At 41.1% G+C, this 19,849-nt stretch overlaps 1 protein-coding gene across 2 annotated transcripts in view; it reads left to right on the forward strand.

Annotated features, from left to right (window-relative positions):
* Positions 1 to 2,883: 2,883 nt before the first annotated feature.
* LOC1279965 (proton-coupled zinc antiporter SLC30A2) overlaps positions 2,884 to 19,849 on the forward strand; it is a 36,922-nt gene continuing 19,956 nt past the window's right edge. The window contains exons 1-2 of one of the 2 annotated variants that reach the window (XM_061658041.1): positions 2,884 to 3,065; positions 5,415 to 5,712. In XM_061658041.1, the coding sequence (XP_061514025.1) occupies positions 5,678 to 5,712 (35 nt within the window). In that variant the 5' untranslated portion in view covers positions 2,884 to 3,065; positions 5,415 to 5,677. Of the gene's footprint in view, positions 3,066 to 3,123; positions 3,146 to 5,414; positions 5,713 to 19,849 lie in introns of those variants that run through there. The other variant, XM_061658042.1, reaches the window with a different exon arrangement.

Raw genomic sequence — 19,849 nt, forward strand, 5'->3', positions numbered from 1 at the left:
GCATGAAGTTGTTGCTACGCTGAGAAGATTTGCGTCCACGGATAAGGATGAGAAATTAAAGTGTAAAGAAGTGCAACGGGATGAAGAAGCGGGACGACAGCCGGTAAGTAAGTATTTAATTTTCAACCTGCATTCGGGTCGAGACAGGTGTGTTAATTATCTGCTGATTTATAAAACATTAAAGCTGATTGAAATCTTTTTTGGAAGTTAAACATTCAATGCCTTCACGGAAATTCCCTTTTTCTTGCACAAAACGAGCTTAACACTGTCTTTATCTTAAAACTTTATCTGTACACTGTCTTAAAACTTTATCTGTACTCATCACACTGTTTTCCGGGTCAGTTTCTAGTGTGAACGGCATTATTCAACAATCGCCTAAAGTTTTTTTCAACAGCCCAGCTGTCACAAATAATTACAGCTGTTGAAAAACATCTTGAAAGATTTGAATCATGCTGTTCTCATTGAAAACTGAGCCACAGTGTATTGCTCTAATTAATTGGTAGATATTTACCACTGCGCCATTTCATGAACTCGCTCACAAATGCCTAGTTTTAAGCTAGTTTTAAAGTTTATAAATATTATACTTGTATGCACTTTCAAACAACTCCTCTATTTTTCGAATCTATTTAATTTTAATTTAATCGAACTATTTAAACGGAGAATATTTATTTTTTCTAGCAGTTCATTGGTTTATTCTGCTTAAGCGAGCAGTTTAAGTCTCAATACATTATTGCTGCTGTGCATTAATATGTTGTGTTCAAATTAGCACATTGTGTACGGAATATCGCTGTACCGGTGCTTGGCAGAACAATTAAAAATGTTATCTGAATGATTAACATATAGCCCCAGCTGCGATACAAAATTGCATTTCACGCGTACACTGCAATTCTACTGTATTGTAATTTATGTTAGCGTTTCAGCGCAAAGCTATTTACAGCTTCTGTATCTTAAATTGCATTGCATTGTAAATTAATTATTAAATGTTCTGCTTTTTCCTGAAATTGTGCAAAGCTTTTTCATTGCTAATTTAGTTCCTACGAGTGCCGGGAACAGCTTACGTATCTCGTAGCTTAAAGCCGCGCTGATACCAACAGGAGTGGGCGTGATTTCATTTCTTGATTTAATTGTCATTAGAAATTAGTTATAGAGAGCAGATATAGCAGATATCATTGTTTCTTTTCAACTTTATTTGGGTAGTTCTTTCGTTGTTCTTCATAAGTTTTTTATCAGTTTTTTATGTTTCCAGTTCTTCATATTTCTAGTTTTTTTTGTCTCCTTTATTTCTTTCGGTTTTGTTTTCAGTTCTTCAGTCTTTCAGGTATTTTCGCTCTCTTTTCTAGCTCTATAATTAGCTGTTTTGTTTATTAGTTGCCTTGTTTTAGTTAGTTAGTGTATTAGTTCAATTCTTTTTAATATTATACTTGAGTTACGTAGTTTACTCTTGTCTGTAATGTCTTTTAGTCGTCTAAACTTAACCCAGTTTTACTAAATTACTTCTACAGGTCCCTATCGTATAAACTTCTACAGGTGTTCATTAAGATATTTAAGGTTTAAAAATATTAAAACATGAATTGAGGAATAATAATGAATGGTTTGAGAAGAGCTGTAGTTGTGATCAAAATTACAAAGGAATCCCATATCTGCTATTATTGTACTAATACACTAACTAACTAAAACAAGGCAACTAATAAACAAAACAGCTAATTATAGAGCTAGAAAAGAGAGCGAAAATACCTGAAAGACTGAAGAACTGAAAACAAAACCGAAAGAAATAAAGGAGACAAAAAAAATCTAAAAATATGAAGAACTGGAAACATAAAAAACTGATAAAAAACTTACGAAGAACAACGAAAGAACTACCCAAATAAAGTTGAAAAGAAACAATGATTTAATGGAATGGATAATGGAAGAATGCAGTAATTTAAGGCTGGAGAATCCAATAAGAAATAAACAACTGATAAACTGAAGTATTAAATTTCGCTGAAAAAGTAAACATAAGAGAACTAAAATTCAAATAAGAATTAGAAACCGAACAATGAACAAACCAATAAACAAAGTTCATGGAAACAACTGAACAATCATCAACACTAAACAACTGAATCTTCCAATTAATAAAAGGTAGTACAAATCAATTGCATATAATCTCGGGAAACCCTGCTCGCATTACTCACTCGGAAACACAATAAGATAAATCTCACATCTATCTACGATGTGTCTACCCCACCGATTCTCCCGGCTTGAAGGAACGCGTGTAATTTCACTCGGTACCAATGTTTTGTTAAACAAACCCCTGTCTGTTAGCTGCGAAGTGTGTGTGCACTTTTTTGTACACCAATTCAAACTCATCGTAATGATGAGCTAACGTGTGTATACACCAAGCGATGAGACGGTGATCTTTGACGGTGGCGAAAGAATGCATTGCACCTTCGCTATCCAGATAACAACCAGGGCTATATGATTAGACGAAGCGGGGGAAATAAAATGAGTAAACCACACCCCCGTCCGTTTGCCACCTTCACCTGTCCCAAGCTCTTCAATGCAAAGCCTTGTACGGTTGTCGCGCAGGAGTTGTGTTGGTGTTCTTGCCTGGCCTGAGAGTCGTCGTTGACGGTGATCATGTCCCCACAGCGTACTATGCGATCATCGCACTTGCACGGAGTCTACTGTTGATTTGCTTTACGATAACACTACTCAGCCGTAGTAGCTTCACACTACGGGAAGGAACACCCATACTAATGAAGCAAAGTATCGTAAGGCCACCTGGCTGTGGCCTGTAAATATTGACATGGTTTAGAAATTTGACCACTAATCTGTCTCTCTGTCCCAAGCGCGTCTAGGTGTGTGAAGGATTTGTTGGTGGTGTTGGTTGGGAAGCTGTAGGATTGTGCGATATCATTTAAGCAGCTCAGTTACGCTGCTGCACCCGGCCCGGAACGAACCGTTGTTACTGCGGGGCTGTGCGGAGCGAAATGTGGCCAGATTCTAGTGTACCCGTGTGTTGTTGATAACAGCCTGTTTGTTTGTGCTAAAAAGTTTGTAAATTGTAACAAGAGTGAAGAAAACATGTAGGTTCTATACACTGCTGCCTAACAACCAGTCGATAAAGTGCTGCGAAAAGGAAGGGAATTGTCATCCCTGGGTTAAGGTTAAGATGCTTCGGTTCTATGTCGATCTAAAGTGACAAATTGGAGGTGGGGGACAGCATCTTTCTTTAAGTCAGTGCTGTGAAGTGAATAATATCAATCCCATCGTAAAACTGTGTGTGTTAGTCCTTCCTCGGACTCCAGCAAAATTATGCACGCTCTGGTGTGTTTTACTATGCTTTGCCTGCCCACAAAAGGACACAAGAAAGAGTGAAAGAAGAGAGTGCACGCTATAGAGTGCCCTAGTGTGTGGCCGCGACTCTGTGTAACCGTTCTTCGGAAGCCATTAAAAATAGATTAATATTTCCGAAAGTGCACAGTAACACAATAAAACACACTATCACACTCGGGTTGACCGAGTCGGCCGCAGCCAGCACGGCCAGAAGGGACCTAACTAATATATTTCCGCCCCCGGGGCTTCACGATCTATCTTTCTCACCTGGAGCCGGGGCCTCCTGAAGGAACTGGATGGCTCCTAAATTTTCTGGAACCACTGTGCGTCCGCGTCCATCGTCTTTTTTTTTGTTTGCCCCCTGTGTTTCAGTGTACGTGAGGAACGTCGTTTTTTGTGCCTTTCTTAGCTTTGGACTGGTCAATTGTCAGGGTTCCGTTCTTTTCCGGTGTTTGGTTCCGTTTCCGACCGGCCCTTCTGAGTGTGCGTGTGTGTAAAGATGGAAAAAAGACGTAAGAATTGCTTGGTGGAAGCAGGGCGATAGGTGACTCAGTTGCAGTCATTACTTATGCGGTTGTGATATTTAAATATTTATTACTGTTTAGCAATTTATTGCCCGTAAATAACGCTACTACGTTGAGCTTTCGTTCTTTTGGGAGTGTGGTAGTGAGTGCGAATCCTACTAAAATGTAGTATAAACAAATATGGTAATAATTTTGCTGCGAACCAACTGTTTCGCCACTGTTTCAGCGGTTCCAGTGATACTGAGATTTTGGATTGAAAATGTGTGTAGTGTATGAGTGTGTGTAATACAGTGAAAAAACGTGTAAAGTGACTTTGTGCAAAAAACACAGATTAAGCTCTTGTTGGGATTTATATATCTCATTTGTTTACGGCTTATCGACCACGTTATTTGCAGTTATTAGAGTTATTAGGGCGATCGGCTTATATCCTGGGCCCCAAACATGATTCGTTGCCCATCTGGATCCGCAGAGGACAGTGAATGTTGAGTTTGAGACTCTTATTTTCACTCACAATTCAAATAAAACAAACAGAAAATCAATATAAATATCAATATCAATATCGTAAACTTATTTTGTTTCGATCTTGATAGAAATTAATATGACTACAGTCTGTCCCCGAACTACGCGGCTCTCGACTTACGTGGATTCGAAGATACGCGGTTTTATAAATTTGACAAATCAAACGTCAAATAATTTACTTCAAGCATTGTTCAATGCAGTATAAATTGCATTTTGGTTTATAAATTTACTCCACTTAAAAGCTAAAAATATCAACATATTCGGCACGAATCGTATCAAAGAAGAGATAAAGTATATAAAAGTACTAAGTTTAATAAAAATTACCGAGTTATCAATTGGATTTTGGCCGAAAACCGTGAAATTCACCTTACGCTTACATTCTAGCTATCGGGATTCCTCGGGAACGCACAAATCGCGTAACTCGGGAGCAGAATGTAGTTTTGAAAGTTAAATACATATTGCGGTTTATTGATAAACTAATCTTGCTAAATATGATATCAATTTAAGTAAAGATACTTTTGGCATCGTTGCTAACTCACTACACAAGCAAAACTAAATACGGAAAGTTGTGCAAAGTTGTCGTGTGGTTTAGTAACAACTATTCTATTTCATACAAATATTTAAGTTTTATAAACTAAGTTCTGGTATTAGTTTTAGTACAACTATTGATGTTTCCTAAATTCCAGTTTTTTATAATTCTTTTTACATGTTTTTTGTACTTTTGAATTCATTGGAGTCTTGACTACGCTTAATATTCTTTTCTAATTTTATAAATCCCATTTGCATATTTTATCTCTGTTACCCCATTTTCTCCTTTTAATCGAACGCTAGTAAAATTGATACAATTTATTAGTAGAAAGAAACAATTTATTATTATTAAAATGATTTTATATAAGATTTGTAATTCATATACCAAATTTAAGCGGCGTTTTATACACATAAGGGTTATTATTGACCAACTATTGTCTTTTTTAACGGATACTTTAATTTTCTTATGTTTTGCCTTAAATTTCAAACTACTCTCATACCCACAAAACGTTCCATATATCCATACAGCCAGTGTAAGCAAGTTGTGATAGGTGTAGTGCCGTTATGAATGCTTAGTGTTGCTCTGTGACTGTTACTGTAACGTATACGTAGTGTTGTTGTGTGACAGTGATGATTGTTCGTGTATACCACATGTGATTTTGGCACACGAAACTGGACCATAATCTGCTCAAACAATTCCGCGTACACCGGGACGCGCCCGTACGTCATCGTGCATCGGAAGGATTTGGCGTGCTGTTGCCCTTCCTGAAGGCTGAAGAGCGGTGTTAACCATGGACAAGGACCAGCAGAAGCAACCGTTGGTTATGTAAGTTTTCAAACCCCACCGCGCACCGGGTGGTGGCGGCGGTATTTGAATAGTTGTAAATAAATAAATTTTAATTAACGAGTGTAGGCAAGCCGGAGAGTTAAAGCCCGCGCGCGTTCGGAAGCGGAATTTTGGCTCCTGGAATGGCCGCATCGCGGACGGGTTCGCCGGTTCCGCTCGAGCCCTTCCGTATCGATTGGTTCCGTGTGCGGCGGGCGTGCTTCCCTAGAAGTCAAAGGTAAAATTTCCCAGATTTGATGGTCGGTAAACTTTTCGCCGAACACCGGAGGTATTTTCGTGGGCCCGCGTTGGGTCATCGGGGGTGGATGAAGTTGCGAAAATTGTTTCCGTTTGCTCGCGCGCGCGCCTGAATTGTAGTTGTGGCAAGTGTGCGCGCGGTGGCGGTGTATCGGTGATTGATTTTCATTAAAGGGAAGCCGCGGACGGACGCTGGCCTGGCCTGCTGCGGCTGGGTGAACGGTCGGTCGTGGAAGTTCGCGCCACGCCGTGCGATTTCGGACTTTGGTAGCCGTTATGATTTGATTTCACTGCTACCGGCACAAAGTGGGCTTTTTGCGCTAATGGCTCAGCCGGCTGGCTTCTCGCTACACCTGTAATGGGGTGGAGTAGCATGTCTGCTAGTGGTCGTTTGGTTTTATAAATAGAAATTCCTTGAAAATTTCATTTACGTAAATGCACCACCAGAAGCTAAACGGTTGTAAGATAGGGGAGGGAGTTGGAAAATTGGGGATGCACTCACTGTGGTCGGTGTTACTCGGTAATTGATTAGAAATTCTGTTTCTCGAAATGAGGCAGCAATACGGAGAACCAGGGAAACCTAGCATGCCTACGAAGCGCGTACGCAACTCTCGGTAGAAGGGTTTTTAAAATTCAGTTACATTTCTGTGCATTAATTAATCGATTGCGATGAATTCTGTGATATTAAATTCTTAAGGCACGTGTGCGAACACCTCCATGAGAGTTGAAATCAATCATGGGTTTCAAAGGAATTAAAGCTTCATTTCTTAGGGGAAACAACAATATGGTGTACATTTCTCTGATTATTATCTTGTTTTTTTGTTTAGAATTTGTGGTCAAATTAATCGTATTTGGGAATAATTATTTACTTTAACAATAATATACATCACATTCACCAACATTAAAGAGCCAACGAGAGGCAGAACCTTTAAAGTGGCCGAAAATCAATCAATCCACCAGAACGAAGGTAGTACAAACTGAACATGAAAAGCCGCACGAGATCCAACACCGTTGCTCGACAACTCGTTGCCCGAAAACCCTTATCAAGCTCGATAATTGATTAATCAAACTTTCTTGACGATGGTGCCGTGGCCAATCACTTTAAAAGTCAGCAAGCAGTGGGCAGTGTGCGAAACAGCGTTGTAAACGCTGCTATCCAGCTACTACAAAGATACCTACGTTCCTCGTTTGCTTTGGAGCTGAACTTTTGGGGCGCTTTTTGGGTTTTTTTCTGGTCAGTGGAGCTGTGGGGAACGGGAAATGTGTCTGTGGCTGTACGGTTTGATGCGGCCAATCGGTCAATCACAGCATTTTCAAAACTCTGCTATACACCTGGAGAAAACACACAGACACACACACACACACGCGCCGAATCCGACGAATCTGATGGTTGTGCAAGATCTTTGGTCCGTTCTTCAAACGGGTGTCGTCCTTGGTTTGCCGTAAAGAATGGGATTCAATTTTATTTCTGTCTGATTCTGTAGGAATTCTGGCTGTTCTTCTTGAAGAAGAGGAGTGTACTGCAGCATTGCTTTAAGTAGTTCTCCCTCCCTTAAGTCGGACAGCGTGTGACCTCCATACCGAGCGAGCATTTGGTGCTACGAGTACGTCTTTTCGATTCGAAACGTTGATTAATGGCTAGTGAATTAGCTCGTAGAGATGGTATTGGGCTGAGTGTTACATACATCGTACGCCTATGACGAGGCGTATATATAACAGTTCTACTGGTGAAGGCTACGCCAGGTGTACGATTTGAGCCCACAGAAAGAGGTGGGTCTTTTTTACCAAAGATGTGGGTGGTTCTCTAGTAAAAAAGGAATATATCTGAAGGCCTTTACCTGTACAACGATTGTAAGTAGTGGCTGTAGCGGCGGCAACCATTTTCCAAGCGATAGTAAAGGAACATGGGGGAAAACTGGTCATGTTAGGAATTTTGCTCTATATCTGTTTGAGTATATAACTTAACGCAGGCGTCTACTCTCTAAACGAGGCAGTTAAACTTTATTTATGAAATGAAACTAACAGCAGAATCTAAAAAAAACGCAATTTCTGTCTAAAAACTGATCAATTACAAACATCAATAATGTCACAATTGGGCTTTTTGGTCGTATCGAAATCGTAATTAAACTATAGCAAAATATAACCAAAAAACATTAAAAAATGGGATGAGTATAGAAGTTGAAGAGTGATTATTTAGTATAATAACTATACACTGTTTTATTAAACCTCTAAAACGTTAATTGTTGCGAAGTTGTTTGTTGATTTTTAGTTGCCAACTCGGATCGCTCTTTCACTCTCTTGTTGCTCTGCTCACGATAGAGCGCATCGACGTGACATGACCCGGTCAACAATCATTCTCCAAGATGCTCGGTCCCTAGGTCGCTAACCAACTAGGTTACAGATACTATTTTTAAAGAATTCAAAACGATCTAAAAACATAGTCCTATCCGTCAACCATTGCTGCCATTATAGCCCACAGCTTCATGACAGCTGTCAAAATACAAATAAAAAGGTCCTCACGGTAGGTGGACCATTAACAGGTTGGCTGATAAGTCCCCGGTCTGACACATAGATGGGGCCGCTAGTATTAAATGCATATTATTTTTATATAGTACCAACCTTCAAATGATTCGTATCAAAATTTTACGTCTGTATGTCAATTAGTTTGTGAGACAGAGCGTCTTTTGTCAAGCAACTTTTGTTATTGTGAAAAAATGGAAAAAATGGAATTATGTGTTTTGATAAAATACCGTTTTCTGAAATTCATGAATTGGGCTTCGAATTGCTTCCCCACCCACGTTATTCTCCAGATCTGGCCCCTAGCGACTTTTTCTTGTTCTCAGACCTCAAAAGGATGCTCGCAGGGAAACAATTTGGCTGCAATGAAGAGGTGGTCGCCGAAACTGAGGCCTATTTTGAGGTAAAACCGAAGGAGTACTACCAAAATGGTATCAAAAAATTGGAAGGTCGTTATAATCGTTGTATCACTCTTGAAGGGAACTATGTTGAATAATAAAAACGAATTTTGACAAAAAAAATGTGTTTTTCTTTGTTAGACCGGAGACTTATCAGCCAACCTGTTATGCCCTATTGGAAACTTTTTACAAATAGTAATTACAATAGTTAAAACACCTTTCAAATGCTAATGACAATTATGACAGAGCATGTCATGTGTCGGGAGACACTGCTCAGTCTCGTTGTATAGTCGTCAGCTCGTATGACTAAACAACATGCCCGTCATGGTTTCAAGACTCGAATGAGCCGTCCTCGAATACGTAGGACGGATAGTCAGTCCTAAAGGATAATCAAATCAAAAAGTCACTGTAAGCCAAGCCCACTAATCGTACAGCTAAGCCTTGACCGACAATGGTTGTTGTGCAAATGAAGAAGAAGTCTGGAGTCACTTTATTTTTTTCTCGATTTCACACTAAAGTTCATTTGCTAGACCATCATGATTTCATAAATAGCGTCATTTTTTATAATAGCGTCATTTGGGGTATTAATTTGAACTCTTCGTTTATTCATTTATTGCAAAGAAAATAAGGTATATAATCAATCACCACACCTTTTCGGCTCCACGCTCCTCTACGTTTCGGCTCATTTTATGGGAAAAAAGGTTTTGCTTCTTCTAGCTACGAGGCTTCCATGAATGAGAATCAACAAACCCTCCAACACCCACCCACGACCTTCACACCGAAGCAAAGGAGGGACCGCCTGTAATGCAATGGCAAAGGCATTAATTACTGGCAAAACTGCAGCAACTGATAGCTGAATCGGAGAAAATCCAAAACACTTCAGCACGCGGCCTGTGTCTCGATGCGCGTGCTGTAATTATGCTGTAGAATAAAGCACAACCCGTCAGAAGCAGCACCGGTAGCCGGGCCGTACTGCGGCACTAATACCTGCAGCACTAATACCATCGAGGCAATGCACTTATCCATACATCCTTGAACACCTTCGCCTAGAAAGCAAGCTTTCCTCGTTGATATGTATCTTAAACATATAGAGTGAGAGAGAGAGAGAGTGAAAAAAACCTCACCAAACGAACAAAACTAAAGGAGACCAGTTCATCAAAACTGAGCTCTCCTCTCCTCTCGGTGGTTGGGTGGATGGAGGGTTGTTGCGAAACAAAAGCTGAACTCGTAAATCTATCGGCACGGATGCAACGCCCACTGGGAGGATTTTTTCTCTCTTCAACTGCATGCACTCACGGCATGCACACACATAGGTGAAGGAAAGGGATTGGCAGGGTAACAGAACAACAGCAGCATAAAAAAGTAGACCCAACTTTTCTTCATTTTATTTTCCTCATCAAGCAAACGGAGCTCCTGCTGGCGGTAAGGCACAGCGATATGCGAACGCTTGATGCATAATCTAAACCTGACTGACCTTACAGTAGTCGTAGTGGCTGCTGTTGTTGTTGTTGTTGTTCAAGTGCTGCAGAAGTACGTATGGTTGTTGATGTTGCTGCTTTTTGCTCCTTTTTGCTGTATATGTTGGCCACGGTGCGATTTAATCCAACCACTTTGAGTACTTCCCGGGCAGTACTTCAAACATTGCTGCACATCAAGAAGTCATTAGAAAGTTTCGTTATTCGTCGATAGCGGGAAGAGAAGCTTTCCACTGAACTTCCACGGCCGCTGGCTGTTCCTCCGAAAGGACTCTCGCAGCAGCTCGATGGCACTGCTTTCGCACGCAAAAGGGTCGTCGGCCCTCCCCACATTTCGGATACGACTGAAACTTTGCTGACCACATAAACACACACACACACACACACCCACACAGAGCATGCAAATAGACAATAGACGCAGAGCAAAGCAAATTCCCAAAGTCAGCCCACCACCGCCCAGAAGTCTTACCACATAAATCACGCTCGCCAAACACGCGGCCGCACAAACCCCGTCATCGATGCCCGTGATCTTGCCGCCCATATACCCGGTGTCCCCCGGCTGTCTAACGGTGCTGGCGCATTAAAACTTATTGAACACGGCGCAACGGTCAACGGCCATCGAACGGCTGCGTCAAACGCTTTGTGCGACAAAACCGCACCGCATCGCCGTACGGCACGGGTATTAATTAAAGTTTTGGAACTATGTGCTACTACTGTCTCAGGGCGTGGGTCTACCGCATCACGCGCTTGGGCCGGGGAGGGTTGAATTGGCGGTGGCAGAATGGGCGAAAGCGTGCTCACGAAACCGATGAGCAGATGAATGGAAGATGGGCGGAAGTGCAGTGGTCTGTAAGTGATACGAAGTGGGTTGGATTTTGGCGTTGGGCGGCAGAACGTTTAAGCACGCGCTCAGTAAATTATAATTACAATTCTCTCGCAAAGTTTGCCTATGGACGGAATATGTTGAGTTTGCTCTTTAAACATTCAGCTTGACAGTCCGTTTATACTTTGGCCAGTACTGTGAAGCGAATTGATTCCACAAGTTTTAATAATTAGCAGTAAACCAATTGGATTTGATAACATTTGAATTTATAGTAAATTCTAAGTAAATTCAAATAAGATGATAAAGCAAAAGGGTTTATTGAAGTTCATTGTGATAATTAGAATTTGTGCCTATTTTATGAATTTCTGGGAATTGTTCATGTTGGTTAATGATATGAAGAATTTACAGGTAATGGACACAAAACATAACTATGTTATCTTATTATCTTCGGTTGATGACATTCCCGCTATTCCAATATAGACACAAAATCTAATTACCACGATATTCAGCTGAACCTTCGAGAGACCTCTTTGAATTTGCTGAAATTTTAATATTATTCGAGGAATTCGAGGAATCTATTGACTGCACAATACTTCACAATGTATTATTTGTTTGAATAATAACAACACTCTAGTTTTTCTGTATCATCACTTGATGCACTTTGACTTTCACTCAGTTCTTGAGTAACGCGGTTGATGCATTCCGAAGACATTATCGTTCTTAAATATCCCCTCCAAGTCGAATATCACGGTTTCCTGCCAGAATAATATTATGAATGAATTGTTATTGATGAATATTAATTTAATTTTTTTTTATGCGTGACACCACCTGGGGAGCCCACTATCATTACAAAACCATTGTTTGGCCGATGCTGGGAAGTTATTTGATTTTACTTTCATGGCCTTCATAGTTAACAATATGAAAAACACGTTTCAATATGTTTCATAAGTTTGAAGTTGTGCAAATCCTATTTTGGCATTAACGACTCAAGCCTTCAAAAAACTTTGTGAAATCATTAGCGACATAAGACATAAGATGATATACGAGAAATCATTAGTGTACCTGTTATCGCTGAAATTATTTCAATACTCAGCAAAGTACCTAGCACCCAATATTGCTTCTTCTTGATTTCTTGATATAAACTACAATAAAAATACTTCATACTCTAAGTATTTCAACTCTAAGTATTCATGAATTTACAATATGTTTCCTGTGCACGAAAGGTCTGATTGAACTTGGCTTGTGCCTTGAACCAAAGTATTCTTTTGGAAATTCACCTCACTCATGAACCCAATAGTGTTGAATATATCAGTGTGTTCAGCAAAGCGTCAAAACATTGAGCCGATCAGTTGATTAGTAAAAACTGACTATAACAAATGGGCGTATAGCATTAATTATCATAATAATCCTATGATAAAATTAGAATTTCAAATTCCATACCTTCAGGCGTTGATCATCAACATACGAGAATACAAAAAGGTTGTTTGTGGGAATAGTAAGAAAAGTCTGAATTGTTGCTGTTGAAAACCGTGACCAACCAAAACATTATTTTCAACCTTACTTATCCGGCGCTACAACCGCTTTGCGGTCTTGGCCTGCCTCAATTTTCAACCTTACGTATACAAAATATTTATAAAAAAACAGTAAACTGCAAATGTTTCAACCACTGCAAAAAAAGTTTAATAAAAACAAAAACATAAATTGACATAAATACACAAAAAATTTAAAATAGAACATGAGTAGCTAAATTAGATCTGCTGGATGGCTATTATTGATCCATGTTAAGCTCAGTACGATACACCATTATGATGGAATTAATTTTAGATAGTCTTTCGCATTCTTGATGCTATTTTTTTCAACCACATCGAGTTACAATAATGACAAACAATGTCTTTGTTCAGAGCCATTTTGCCACATGTTACACATGGGCGAAGCGATACACAACACGACAGACTTCATTGCTAAGGAAAGGCATAGCACGGGGAGGCAAAAAAAAACACACAGAAACCCGTGCCACGAAAACATACACGAAAAATGTGTACATTCAACTCCCTAAGGCGAAACACGTCCTTTCAATGGTTTACGACAGTTTCGTGTATCCATTAAGTGTGCCCCTGTTGCCGTGGCCACAAATGTGCGAGCGCACCGTGAAGAACCGTCGAGCATTTCGTGTTGCATGCCACAAAAGTTGCCCGTTGCACCGCATCATGTACCACATTCCCGCACTGCGACCCCCCGTATGGGACAAATGCAGTTTCCGAAGCGAAGTGCATCAGTAGTTTGCTAGTGGCAACGGGTTCCGGTTCTCCCCAAGCGGGACAGAGTCTACCGAGAACTCATTTCAGCCGCCGTTCACTTTCGATGTATCGATATAGAGTGAACGTACGTTGAAAGTCCTCCTGCTGCTATTGCTGCTGCTGCTGCTGCTGCTGCTACAAGTCAAGTGACTCGTTCGGTCGGGTGCACTATTTGAAGGCGCTGCGGTCGCCCCAACTGGATCCAGGCAAGCAACAAATTGTACTCACACTTGCTACGATGGAACTAATTCCGCAGTGTTCTCGTAGTTGACTCGAGGCGAAATCAACTTTGCTGCAACTGGGGCGCTCTGGGCAACACTTCCCTTCGCGACTCCACCGCTTTGTCACCAGGTTGGTAAGCAAGTCTCAAGTTTCCACCCGCGCGTATCGTAAGTCCCAAAGTAATGTAATGAGTAAATGAAAATGAAACTTTTCGTCCCGTTTTCTTGGGCGGTGGGTCGCCGCGCTTCGCTGTCGGGCGGGTTCACACTTGGGAACAAAAGGACGCCCGGAAGCACCCCGGACACCGCCGAGCACACCGGCCACCGCTAACGGGAAATGGCACCGAAAATGCAACGGATCTCATCTTCCGGTTTCGTTTATCCAACGTTTACCGCTGCGGACGGTTGGTTTTTCGGGGGAAGGGAACAGTTTTTTTTTCTCTCTCTATCTCCCTTGGTTCGAAGCAACTGTCAGCTGTGTGGTGGCGGGTCAGCGGAGAATCCTTTTTAGCAGCGACGTCAAGGATCTGATATCATGGACACGCCGCCAGCCGGGAGCAGATTGCCGAAGTGAAAGCCGAACCGTGCAAAGTTTTCAAAGTTATTTTTAATTTAGGACAAACGCAGCACGAAACATGACAGGGCACACTCTTCCTAGTACCAGTCGCGGCGTTTGGCGCGAAGAGAGCGAGAGTCATGCCGGTTTTTCTGCTGACCCGGGCGTGCAAAGTTGTTTTGCGGAAAACTCTCTGCGGGATTTGAGGATGGATTAAAAGTTCGCGAACTCGGTCCAGACGGGCTAACGGTTGGTACTTCGCTCACGAGGAGTACAGTTTTTGTTGTTGTTGACAAGATCCGAGCGAAACACACAAAAACGCCCGCGCCCGGTATGTGGTCCCGTGGTCAACGGGTTATCGCGTGAGTTTTAGCGTGTCCAGGGGAGGAAGGTCTGCAGGCTCTGCTGGAATGGTTTGAGCATGGTCTGCAGTTCGATCTCTAGAGGGCAAAGGTGGCTGACTGGCTGGTTGGCGGTTGTGTGAACAGGAAGTTGTCAACTAACGGTGGTAAAGCGGCACTGGGACATGGAGAGTGTTTGCTCTAGTAAAGTTTTTTTTTCGGAATTCCATTGACACGGTGCTCATAGTGCTGCTGCATGCACCCTGACGTGAGTCGGAGCTTCCATAATACTAATGAAGTACACACGAACTCTGCACTACGAGTTCGTGTGGTGAGAATGTTTGATCATTGTTCTGGGTATTCCTTTGTGATAGAAATAACTGATGCTTGATTGATGCTTTATCGAATGGATTACTGGGTAAGTAATTCCAATGATCATGCGTTACATTATCCACAAATTATGCTACAGTGTAGGAAAACAAGAATTCTGTCACATTAATTGCAACCTAAATCATCCATTTCCGGGAATATTTTATCAATCAGCTGTACTAATGCACAATGAGTTTCTTCTTGGATACGGCATTTAAACATTATTTCACTCCAGTGAATCTGAAGCAACTGATGCACATTTGGCCTTTGTTGTGATATTTGTAAAAATACTGTAATTAGACAAATATGGCAATGTAAACGAATTAGTTGTAGTCAGCTATGTTCGAGCAATCGAAAACTCAGAACTCAGAAAGCGAAAGACAATTTGCGCCCAATTCTTGAAAATAGCTACGATCTTCAAATTCTAAACAAACATCTTTGCCATATGTCTGTGAGCCTAACGTTTGCTTGGAATTTAAATACATTTCAATCGTATAAATACCGTATCCACAAGGCAATGACGAGTGAAATCTAAAGTGCAATGAAATAATTAAAAAGTTAAAATAAGTGACAGGCAATACTGTGTACTTAAGCAAACTCTTCAATGTGTATACCCTTTGCTGATGGGTTATAGGAGATACGAATTGCGCCTTTGGATATTACTCAAACAAATGTTTTGAGGCATAACGTTAACAAGATTTACGAAACTAATTGATAACTTATCAACTTATTGAACTTATCATTAATGTTGTACATTCACTTCACTGTGGACTTGAGTGGACTGCATGACTGTAACGATTAAGGTGAACACGACAACATTCACCGCGTTATCTGGTGTACCCCAGGGCAGTGATCTGGGTCCACTACTCCTCACACTCTTTGTAAATGACCTGGCATACGTTCTGCCCGCGGATAAATTCCTTATGTTTGCAGGTGATGTCAAACTATTTATGACAGTGCACAAAGACGCTGGTCACCACGAGCTCCAGCAGCACTTATGCAACTTTTAGCACTGGTGTACCCTTAACCATCTGAAGCTATGTATCGAAAAATGTTAAGAGAGATCATTTAACCAATCTCGCTAACATTTAACCGTCAAGCTGAAGAAGTCATCAGTCGCGGCAATCAAATTCTCAGATTTGTGCTCCGTATGGCAAACGACTTTAAGGACCCCATGTGTCTTAAGGCTATCTACTGTAGTATCGTAAGTCCAAAGCTCAAGTATACTAGCTTGATTTGGAAGCCATCGACTCAGCACCATTCAGTTCGACTGGAATCCATCCAAAGTAAACTCTCCGGTCATGTACCTTGGCCTTCATCAACTGGGGGAAAGACACCAAATTGCTCCACAACTATTCATAGCATTTTTACTAACTAGTAATATTGACAGCCCTATATATTGACAGGTAATATTGACTGCTACAGTCACTTGACCTATATGCCATAACTGTACCACTACGCCCACGTCCACTGCTCGCAATCCCTCGTCGTCGCAAAAATTATTGATTTGGCGACCCTGCAACATTCATGAGCAGATCATTCAGGATGAGGTTTACACACTGTTCGACTTTAACATCTCGATACAATATTTCAAAGGCAGACTGCTCAGCAGACGAATTGAAACATAATGTAACCCAATCTAATCCTCTTTCTGCCCCAATCTAATCTCTTTTCCCATCTTTAATCGATCTGGAAGCATAATTTAAAACCTAAGTATACCAACATAAAGATAAATAGGTGTAAATGAACTAAAATATATTTACAAACAAAAGCATAAGCTTCATATTATGATCAGTTGTAAACTACCTCTGCATATCGCTCGTATGTAAAATATCTAACAATGAGGAATAATTGTTTACTGTTGTATGGTATGTTTTCAATATTTTCTTTTAATTGCTGGACAATAATTGTATTCTACCTCTTGTGCAATAATATTACCAGTGATGGGTTTTGCGCTGATACAAACTATCATTTTCCAGTAATCTCGCTTTTGTTGATTAACGTTACACGCATTCACCATGCACAACCATGCACACTCCACCCCAACCGTTGCAGCATTTTATGGTCTATGTTTCGAAATGTAAACTATTTGTTTGCTATCGAAACAAATCGAACTACGCTTACAATACCCGCAACACACGCTTTCATTCATCTCACGTTTCCACGCATCCTTTCTCGCCGGTAAAAAGCACCCACGGACTCGGTCGCTAAAACTATCCCTGCCGTCCCTAACCTACTTCCATCGGGTTCGGACGCTCAACGGTGTACGGTGTGGATAATCTGACTCGGCTCACGCTTTCCACGCGTGTTACAACAAATTGATTACATTTTCATAAATTTGCTTAGCAAAGCAGTGGATATCTTTGAGACCCCTTTTCTCCCTATCCCTCGATTGCTTCTGCGAAACTGACTCCACTCGAACAGTCGGTCAATGGTGGGATTTCGATGGATCATTTCATCGTAAACCGTGCCGGGATGAATATCTGAAGGAATAGTTTTGTTTCCATGCGATTTTCTTTTTCTTTTGGGGGTATGTGTTCCAGTCCGTCGCCATTGTCAACATCGAACCCAGGATCATACGAACCCCGGGAGAGCCATCGTTACCGTTCCCCATCATACTAAAAGGTTTATAGTTTTCCAAGAGGTTCTCAAATCGTCGTTTGCCCCTTTTTCTGCGCCGGAGCTGACAATCTTTTTCGTCCAGCAGGAGAACGCCGGAGCATCCATTTAGGTACTATGGTGGATGGGAGGGCTGTTGGGTCACGGCCGCCTTTGATGCGTCGGCGTGCGAAACGCTAAAGAAAAGGGACATCGTATGGGGTTGCTAGTTTACGAGATTACGTACACATTAGCATAAAACGTGAGCATCTGCAAATGTTTCTATTCATCTGTAAGTGTGCGCTATCTACGGTGGTGTACAAGCTGGTCGACTATTTCCCTGTGCCATTAGGTGTTGTTTTGGGAGAAAAATATGCTACAAGAAGTTATTTTAATTAATTCCGGTAAAGAAAGGCTTGCACAGCTCAGCTCCATACTGATGTTAGATTTAAATTAACAACATTTTAAAATGCACGCTTTTCACGCTTTTTAAAGAACCAATTTGCTTATTTCAAGAAGTTGAGTGTGCATGCCACCATCCAAACCATTTCGAACCTCGAAGTCCTTTGAAAGTAAGTCGACCAAGGGCGCACCAACTTCACGCTTATGACCCATTGGAGGGTATAAAATTCGGATAATCCTAAACAAATGCTAATAAGACTCGGGGTCAAAAACTGGACTCCGTGCCGAGAGTGCCCAAAAAACCTACACCCAACCAACCCACCTGGGCACAGCCTCTCGGCTAAACCGAATCCTTATGTGCTGGCTGACTGGCAGCTCGTTCGCTTTTTCAGACCATCACGGGCGGATGAAAGCGGTCGGGAGTGCTGGGCCAACCCTTTTTGCCGAAGGCGAAATCATTTGAAAGCCATTTCCGAACGGCCCCCCAGAGGGCCCGTTGATGTTTTACATTCACACTGATTATGGAGGGTTTCGGTATTTTAGCTCTGCCAGCTATATTTGCTCCGGGCTCCGGGCACGTTGGCCTGATGTTGCTGGCCCGCCCCTGTACCGTTCGTTGGGTATCCTTCGGAGGGCTGTAATTTGTTAGCGCACTCGACACTTGAATGGTGCTAGCCCTCCCCCTGTTGGTCCGGGCACTGCGTTCGGGCATCATTACACTGATGGGATTGACTCATAACCTCATTACGGGAGCATTAGATTTCATCTGGCGGCAGTGGATAGCGTCTTTCCAATGCTAGAAAGTGGATGCTACATGAAAGCTTCACTCCCTCTTTCGGTTGAGTAGAGGCTATTCAGATACTCAAGGACTGGGTGTGTGTGTGTTTTTGGAGGTAATAGTGATACGAGTGTAGAAAAAGGAATGGGAATGGATAAACAACTAGAATATAGGTGGGTTTGAAAAATCAGAACTCTTGTGTAGGTCCAGCAATTTTATGTAACAGTTTTTTTACTTCTATGGAAATTTCCTTTTCGATGTGAAAGATTGATCTGTAAAACCATGGTTTTTTTATATAATCTTATGAAGAACTGGAAATGACTATTGGTAACATTTATTATTTGCAAAATTTAAATTAAACGTTCAGTTTTGAACTTTAATTCGATCTTTCATTATTTAAAAAAACAAGCACATAAATGAGCAAAAATAAATTAAAAAGTATTAAGTACCCAATTTTTTGAAATAAAATACATCAAGAAGATGTCAATTAGTGGTTTGTTTTGAAAATACAGGGGTTTTTGAATTAGTTTCCAATGTGACCAGCGTTATACGATGTTTTGTGTCAGTTTCTACGGTAAACGGTATTACAGGGGTTTTCATGTCAAACGTTGAATTGTTCATCGCACCGCGGCTATTTTCACATGTTTAATTTGAATTTATACACGCTCAATTTTGTTTGTAATGGGCTAGAGCTTTTAGCTTTTAGCACCAACTAATTCCAATTTACTGTTGGTGCAGTGAAACAACAACGTTTGCCAGTTACAGGGTTTACCGAGGCAGTTCTCAATGTAAACAGCATTATTCACCGGTTGCAATATGTTGTTCAACATCGGTTACCCATTGTGTTTGCATCCCCATACAATTTTAATTCTTCCTCCTGACTTTCAACACATCATACAAAGAACCATTTAAAGTGAAGCTTAAGCTAGTTAAATTGGTTTGTTCGACTCGCGCGTGAGATGAATTATTTCAGTTTTAAGAAACACACTATTAAAGGTTGTTCTTTCTAAATTTTTCAGTGCTTCCATATGAGTTTCAACACGCCACCAGATGAATTCAGATGTATAAAGCTGATGAAAATATAATTATATAAAGCTATATAAT

This window comes from Anopheles gambiae, chromosome 3, assembly GCF_943734735.2.
Source record: "Anopheles gambiae chromosome 3, idAnoGambNW_F1_1, whole genome shotgun sequence".
In the NCBI taxonomy this organism is placed as follows: domain Eukaryota; kingdom Metazoa; phylum Arthropoda; class Insecta; order Diptera; family Culicidae; genus Anopheles; species Anopheles gambiae.